Source organism: Bos indicus x Bos taurus, chromosome 28, assembly GCF_003369695.1.
Source record: "Bos indicus x Bos taurus breed Angus x Brahman F1 hybrid chromosome 28, Bos_hybrid_MaternalHap_v2.0, whole genome shotgun sequence".
Classification (NCBI taxonomy): domain Eukaryota; kingdom Metazoa; phylum Chordata; class Mammalia; order Artiodactyla; family Bovidae; genus Bos; species Bos indicus x Bos taurus.
The window spans coordinates 10,542,718-10,551,760 of NC_040103.1; the positions used below are offsets into that span (position 1 = coordinate 10,542,718).

General features: G+C 39.2%; 1 protein-coding gene across 1 annotated transcript in view; it reads left to right on the plus strand.

Annotated features, from left to right (window-relative positions):
* RYR2 (ryanodine receptor 2) overlaps positions 1-7,483 on the plus strand; it is an 830,352-nt gene extending 822,869 nt beyond the window's left edge. Inside the window, exon 106 of the mRNA XM_027531123.1 lies at positions 6,064-7,483. Coding sequence (XP_027386924.1) covers positions 6,064-6,159 — 96 coding nt within the window. The 3' untranslated portion in view covers positions 6,160-7,483. The remainder of the gene's footprint in view (positions 1-6,063) is intronic.
* The last annotated feature ends 1,560 nt before the right edge of the window (positions 7,484-9,043 follow it).

Below are 9,043 nucleotides of genomic sequence, written 5' to 3' on the forward strand. Positions count from 1 at the left end.
TTTTTAAAAAACACCCAATCAAAAAATTGACATAAGACCTAAATAGACATTTCTCAAAGACATACAGATGGCCAGCAAACGCAAGAAAGGATGCTCAACATCACTAATTATTAGCGAAATGCAAATCAAAACTATGATGAGGCATAACCTCACACCAATCAGAATGGCCATCATCAAAAAAATCTATAAACAATAAATGATGGAGAGGGTGTAGGAAAAAGAGAACCCTCTTGCAGTGTTGGTGGGAATATAAATTGATACAGCCACTGTGGAGAACAGTATGGAGGCTCCTTAAAAACTAAAAGTAGAACTTCCATGTGACCCAGTAATCTCATTACTGGGCATATACCCAGAGAAAGCCATAATTCGGAAAGATACATGTACCCCAAATGTTCACTGCAGCACTATTTATAATAGACAGGACACCAAATGTCCATCAGCAGAGGAATGGATAAAGAAGATGTGGTAATGTATATACAGTGGAATATTACTCAGCCATAGAAAGGAATGAAACTGGGTCATTTGTAGAGACACGGATGGACCTAGAGACTGTCAATGCAGAGTAAGGTAAGTCAGAAAGAGAAGAACAAATACATATTAATGCATATATATGGAATCTGAAAAAAAAATGATATCAATGATCTTATTTACAAAGCCGAAATAGAGACACAGATACAGAGAATAAATATGGACACCAAAGGTGAAAAGGGGCGTAGGATGAATTGGGAGCTTGGGATTGACATATATACTCCACTGATCAGATCAGATCAGATCAGTCGCTCAGTCGTGTCCGACTCTTTGAGACCCCATGAATTACAGCACGCCAGGCCTCCCTGTCCATCACCAACTCCCGGAGTTCACTCAGACTCACGTCCATCGAGTCAGTGATGCCATCCAGCCATCTCATCCTCTATCCTCCCCTTCTCCTCTTGCCCTCAATCCCTCCCAGCATCAAAGTCTTTTCCAATGAATCAACTCTTCGCATGAGGTGGCCAAAGTACTGGAGTTTCAGCTTTAGCATCATTGCTTCCAAAGAACACCCAGGGCTGATCTCCTTCAGAATGGACTGGTTGGATCTCCTTGCAGTCCAAGGGACTCTCAAGAGTCTTCTCCAACACCACAGTTCAAAAGCATCAATTCTTCGGCGCTCAGCCTTCTTCACAGTCCAACTCTCACATCCATACATGACCACTGGAAAAACCATAGCCTTGACTAGACGAACCTTTGTTGGCAAAGTAATGTCTCTGCTTTTGAATATGCTATCTAGGTTGGTCATGACTTTCCTTCCAAGGAGTAAGCGTCTTTTAATTTCATGGGTGTAGTCACCATCTGCAGTGATTTTGGAGCCCAGAAAAATAAAGTCTGACACTGTTTCCACTGTTTCCCCGTCTATTTCTCACTCCACTGATACTATGTATAAAATTAGTTAAATTAGTTATATCTAACGAGACCCTACTGTTTAGCAGAGGGAACTCCAGTCAGTGCTCTGTGGCAAATTAAATGGGAGGGAAATCCAAAAAAGAGGTATATATAGCTGATTCACTTTGCTGTACAGTAGAAACTAACACAACATTGTAAAGCAGCTATATTCCAATTAAAAAACAAAACACTATGCACCTATGCTCACCTAATCTATGACAAAGGAGGCAAAAATATACAGTGGAGAAAAGTCTCTTCAATAAGTGGTGCTGGGAAAACTGAACAGCTCCATGCAAAAGAATGAAATTAAAACTCTTTACCATTGAATGAAATTAAAACACCACACATAAAAATAAACTCAAAGTGGATTAAAAATCTACATGTAAGGCCAGATACTGTAAAAACCCTTAGAGGGAAACACAGGAACAACACTTGCTGACAAAAATCACAGAAAGCATTTTTTGGTCCTCCTCCTAGCGTTAACAAAAATAAACAGGACCTAATTAATCTTAAAAGCTTTTGCACAGCAAAGGAAACCATAATAAAAATGAAAAGGTAACCCACAGAATGGGAAAAACTATTTGCAAATGAAGCAACTGACAAGGGAGTAATCTCCTAAATACACAAACAGCTCATGCTGCTGCTGCTGCTGCTAAGTTGCTTCAGTCGTGTCTGACTCTGTGCGACCCCATAGACGGCAGCCCACCAGGCTCCCCTGTCCCTGGGATTCAACTCATGAAGTTCAAACTAAAGGGAAAAAAGCCTAATCAAAAAATGGGTGGCAGATCTAAACAGACATTTCTCCAAAGAAAACATATAAGATGCCCACGAGGTTCTTGAAAACATGATCAACATCACTAATTAATAGAGAAATGCAAATCAAAACTACAACAAGGTATTACCTCACACCATTCGGAACAGCCATCAAAAAATCTTCAAATAACAAATGTGGGAGAGGGTGTTCAGAAATAGAACCCTCCTACACTGATGGGAATGTAAATTAGTATAGCCGTTGTACAGAACACTATGGATGTTTCTTTAAAAAACTAAAAATGCATCTACCGTATGATCCAGCAATCCATTGCCTGGGCACATATGCAGAGAAAACCTAACTCGAAAACATTCATGTACCCCAGTGTTCATTGCAGTACTGTCTCAATCATCAGGACATGGAAGCAGCCTAAATGTCGGTCTACAGAGGAATGGATAAAGGAGATGTGGTACATACATACAATGGAATATTACTCAGCTATTTAAAAAAATAATGAAATAATGACATTCGCAGCAACATGGATGGCCCTAAAGATTGTCATACTGAGTGAAGTATGCCAGAGAAAGACAAACATATGATATCACTTATATATGGAACCTAAAGAATGGTACAAATGAAAGTATTTACAAAATAGAAATACTATCACAAATGTAGAGAACAGTCTGCCTACCAAGTAGGGAGAAGGGGGGTGGGATAAATTGTGAGATTGGGATTGGGATTGATATATATACATTACTATAAATGAAATAGATAATCAACAAATACTGTATAGCACAGGGAAGTCTACCTGAAACTCTCTAATATACATGGGAAAGGAATCTAAGAAGAATGAATATATGTATATGTAAAATGAGAGCTTCCCCAGTGGCTCAGTGGTAAAGAGTCTGACTGCCAATGCAGGAGATGTAAGAGATACAGCTTCGATCCTGGATTGGGAAGATCCCCTAGAGGAGGAAATGGCAACCCACTCCAGTATTCTTGCTGGGATAATCCCATGGACAGAGGAGCCTGGCGGGCATTCACGGGGTAGCAAAAGAGTCAGATGCTACTGAGCACACAGAGCATATGTAAAACTGACTCACTTTGCTGTACAGCAGAATCTAACACAATCCTGTAAATCAGCTATAATAAAGAAAAATAAAAATTTCATAAAGACAAAAAATAAAAGGAAACAACTCCATTTACCATTGCATCAAAAAGAATAAAAGTAGCTAGGAATAAACCCACCTAAGGAGGCAAAGACCTTTATTCTAAAAACTATGAGATGCTGATGAAAGACAGATGACACAAACAGATGAAAAGATGTATCATGTTCTTGGATTGAAAGAATCAGTATTGTCAAAATGACTACACCACCCAAGGCAATCTACAGATTCAACGTAATCCCTCTGAAATTATCAGTGGCATTTTTCAAAGAACTAAAACAATAAAATGTTTAATTTGTGTGAAAACACAAAAGACCCTGCATAGTCAAAGCAATCTGGAGACAAAAAGATGGAATTCAAGGAACCAGACTCCCTGAGTTCAGATTATACTGCAAAGCTACAATAAAACAGTGCTACTGGTGCAAGAATAGAAATACAGACCAATGGAACAAGATAGAAAACACAGAGATAAACCCACATCAGATCAGATCAGTCGCTCAGTCGTGTCCGACTCTTTGTGACCCCATGAACTGCAGCACGCCAGGCCTCCCTGTCCATCACCAACTCCCGGAGTTCATGTCCATTGAGTCAGTGATGCCATCCAGCCATCTGATCCTCTGTCGTCCGCTTGTCCTCTTGTCCCCAATCCCTCCCAGCATCAGAGTCTTTTCCAATGAGTCCACATACCTATGGTCAATTAATCTACAGAAAGGCACTATACATAATGGAGAAAGACATTCTCTTCAATAAGTGGTGCTGGGAAAACTGGAGAGCTCCATGTCAAAGAATGAAATTAGAACATTAACACTACACACAAAAATAAACCTAAAATGGATTCAAGACCTAAATCTAAGACCTGACATTGTAAATCTCTAGGGGAGGAAATGGGCCAAACAATCTTTGATATAAATTGCAGCAATGTCTTTTTGGATCCGCTTCCTAGTGTAATGGAAGTAAAAACAAAAATAAATAAGTTGAATTTAATTAAATTTTTGGACAGCAGAGGATCCATAAACAAAATGAATAAATGACCTGTGGACTGGGAGAAAATATTTGCAAATGATGCAACCAGCAAGGGATTAATTTCCAAAAAACACAAACAGCTCATATACCTCAATATTATAAAAACAAACAACCCAATCAAAGAATGGGCAGAAGACCAAATAGACATTTCTCTAGAGAGGACATACAGATAGCCAAAAAGCACGTGAAAAATGCCCAACATGGCTAAGTATTAGAGAAATGCAAATCAATGATACCTCATTGGAGGTATCACCTCATACTGGTGAGAATGACTCTGATCAGAAAGTCTACAAATAATAAATGCTAGGAGGGCATGGAGACAAAGGAACCCTCCTTCACTGTTGTTGGGATTGTAAATGGGTCCAGCCACGATGGAGAACAGTATGGGGGTTTCTTAAAATACTAAAACTAGAGCTACTCTGTGATCCAGCAATTCTACTCCTGGGCATTATCTGGAGAGAACCATTCACTTGAAAAAATACATGCACCCCAGTGTTCATTACAGCACTATTTACAATAGCCAAGAATGAAAACAACCTTTGTATGTGTATCACACACATACAAACACAATGGAATATTACTCAGCCATAAAAAATGAAATAATGCCATCTGCAGCAACATGGATGAACCTAGAGATTATCATACTAAGTGAAGTCAGAAAGAAAAGAACAAATATCATATGGTATCTCTTAAATGTGGAATCTATAAAAATGATATAAATTTATATATAAAACAGAAATTGACCCACATACATAGAAAACATATCTATAGTTACCAAAGGGGGAGAGGGGTGAAGGATAAATTAGGAGTTCGGGATTAACATATACACACTGCTGCTGCTGCTGCTGCTAAGTCGCTTCAGTCGTGTCCGACTCTGTGTGACCCCATAGACGGAAGCCCACCAGGCTCCCCCACCCCTGGGATTCTCCAGGCAAGAACACTGGAGTGGGTTGCCATTTCCTTCTCCAATGCATGAAAGTGAAAAGTGAAAAGGAAGTCGCTGTCATGTCCGACTCTTAGCGACCCCATGGACTGCAGCCTACCAGGCTCCTCCATCCATGGGATTTTCCAGGCAAGAGTAAACATCTACACACTACCATATGTAAAACAATCAAAACTACTGTGCAGCACAGGGAACTATATACTCAATATTTTCTAATAACCTATAAGGGAAATGAATCTGGAAACAATACACAGACATATATATGCACACACGTATATGTGTGTGTGTGTAACTGAGTCACTTTGCTATTCACCTGAAACTGTCTCAACACTGTAAATCAACTATATTTCAAGTAAAAAAAAATAATAAAAAGAAATAATTGCATATGACATGTTTAAGGTTCTGATCAAGCTATTTGAAATTCTCCCTCTTCAAATATTCACCTCCTGTTGTTAATAGTTTGAATGGTGAAATTAATAATACTAATTTTAAGGAATTCTCAAAATCATATATCACAAATAGTTTTTTATCATTATTATGGTCAGGATGAAGATCCATTATTAGTAGAAACAACCTGGAGTATTTAGGCATCATCTAAATGAATCTGAGACTCTCTAGTTAATATAACTATATGTAATACACCATGATACTTTGTGATATATATAATAACAAATTTGAGTTTCTTTTTATCTTGTATTTTGTGGTAACACACAGATCCTAAGGAAAGACATGTTGTTAACACATTGCCTTTACTTTTACAGGAATCTTATGTTTGGAAGATGTATCAAGAAAGGTGCTGGGAATTTTTCCCAGCCGGAGACTGTTTCCGGAAACAGTATGAAGACCAGCTAAATTAATCTCAGTCCCAGATCACCTCCAAAAACCAAAACACACACACATGCACACACACACACTCTCTCTTTGTCTCTGTCCTTCTGTTTCTAGACTGTCTCTCTCTGTTCTCTTGGAAACATCTTGCTGATGTTGTGAACTGCCAGCGTTGGGAGCTGTGTTTCTGAAGACCTGACTCTGCTTTTCCCCCCACCTAGGGTATTTTCTTGAAGAATAATCTAAATTCATACACAGAAAAAATAGGAATTTTGAAAAGAAAAACATTCTGGAGATTCTCAATCATTATTATACAGACAGATTTCCTTCTGAGACTCCTGGAAATCTGCTTGCACTCTGGACATTCACAGGGAAGCGTGGCAGCCACACTCATTCAGCCTCTTTATTTCACCATCCGGAAAGGAACTCTCTAATGGTCACAGAGCACTGTAGCACTTAACAGATTGCTGTGGACACCAGTTACGAAGGGAAATAGTGCCTTACTATATGTGGGTTGAGCTATGCAGAAGATATGTGCATGAAAAAAAAAATTCTTTATTTTCTTTATGTCGACTTTTTTTCTTAGTTAGATTGACTTTTGTGAGGGTTTTTTTTGTTTGTTTTTCTTTCATGCTTTTCTTCGGTGGGGGAGGGTAAGAAAAGCAGTTTGTGTGCACCTTTTGAAAAAGACGGGTGGCCTGTCTCAGGACGAGAGGAGGTTCTTCTCATTCATCCAAATTCCCACTTCCCCTCCCCCTGTGCTCCTGCTCTTATTTTGGTAATGCTCTGATGCAATATTGCAACTTTATGAAATCTTTGTATGAAAACAAAAAGACTGCAAAAAATACACTTTCAAAAGAAATAATTTATTGCATGTTTATTATGCAAGTTTAAACAAACCAAGAAAACTTTCAGAAGCAAATTGATCCACGTGAGAGAATTTTCATGATAATTATATTCATAGTAATAAAGTGTTGTGGGCTTAATTGTGTATTTGGAGCCAGTGTCATCCACATATGATACATTATGAACTTGACAGTAGTTTTGGGTTTTTCTCTTTCTTTTCAGCCACCTGTGATCAGTTGTGGATTAAGGACTTCTTTTCAGGCCATTTTTTTAATCTCAAAGCTGAAGCAATATCCATTCAGGGATTTCACCAGTTGCATCAAAAAACATGGATGATAATATCAATCACTCCATTTTGAGTCCTTTTAAATGTGATGTGAATCTTTACAAATAAAAAGATTCAGAATGGAAGCAAGGTCATTTTGCAAATATTGGCGCTCTTTTATTACAAGTCTGCTTGTTACTTTTAGAATTGTAAAACTGCTCTGATTAAACTATTTAACTAACTTTCTCACCTTCTTCTTTTTCCATTTCACTTATAAACTGGGATTCATCCTAAAAGCCTTGAACTTTCAGTTGAGTGTGTCTAGGGCAATCTAAACACTGCCTTAAAGCCCATCATACTTCCCTGTAACTAAGCAGGTTCTCATCACATACGATTATGGAACCTCAGAGCTGTCTAGCATTTTGAATCACCTAGCCTCATCCCCATCATTTCTTTATTTTGGGGTCATCCAGATTTCTTAGAAATCACCAATGACAGAAAAATCAGTTCAGTTCAGTTGCACAGTCGTGTTCAATTCTTTGTGACCCCATGAACCATGGCACACCAGGCCTCCCTGTCCATCACCAACTCCTGGTGTCCACCCAAACCCATGTCCATTGAGTCAGTGATGCCATCCAACCATCTTATCCTCTGTCGTCCCCTTCTCCTCCTGCCCTCAATCTTTCCCTGCATCAGGGTCTTTTCAAATGAGTCAGCTCTTCGCATCAGGTGGCCAAAGTATTGGAGTTTCAGCTTCAACATCAGTCCTTCCAATGAACACCCAGGACTGATCTCCTTTAGGATGGACTGGTTGGATCTCCTTGCAGTCCAAGGGACTCTCAAGAGTCTTCTCCAGCACCACAGTTCAAAAGTATCAATTCTTCGGCACTCAGCTCTCTTCACAGTCCAACTCTCACTTCCATACATAACCACAGGAAAAACTATAGCCTTGACCTGACGGACCTTTGTTGACAAAGTCATGTCTCTGCTTTTCAATATGCTGTCTAGGTTGGTGATCACTTTCCTTCCAAGGAGTAAGTGTCTTTTAATTTCATGGTTGCAGTCACCAATCTGCAGTGATTTTGGAACCCAGAAAAATAAAGTCAGCCACTGTTTCCACTGTTTCCCCATCTATTTGCCATGAAGTGATGGGACTGGATGCCATCGTCTCCCAAGTTAGTTTAATTTTTATCCAGCTTTCTTTCATTTTAGACAGCTCTTCCTTGTTCAGGGCAAATTTGTTTCCACACTGTAACCAGGGATTCATTTTCTGTCTTAATCTGAAAGAGGACTGGCCCACAAGTTAGTGATGTATTCAACATTCAATTGTTCATTGAACATTTGCCGTGTAGGAAGCATGGTGCTGGGTATCAACTGTCATTTTTCAGCTCATTGGAGCTCTCATAGACATCAGAGCTATAGTACTTAGATTTTGCATTTCTTTTCTGATATTGTAAGGGAGGAAAACTTTGCCCTTCTTCCTTTCTAGGTTCTTTGGCTGTTACATTGACGTAAGACAGATTCACAGGAGAAAAAACAAACTTTGTATGTATATGAGCCTCACAAAAGACATGAAAGGCAGTTGAGGCTTATATACCTTCCTGAGCTCAGAAGGGGTGTGGAGGGGTCTGGGCTCTCAAAGGGAAAGAAACTAATTCACAGGAAAGTGGGAAGAGCAAATATTTGGTGCATAAATATTTGATAAACTATGGATTGTCACACTAGGTATAGGCAATGGGACACAAAGGGGACTGAACAAACGGGTCCTGCCAGGCTACCTCCAGCTTCCCACACCGGCCCAC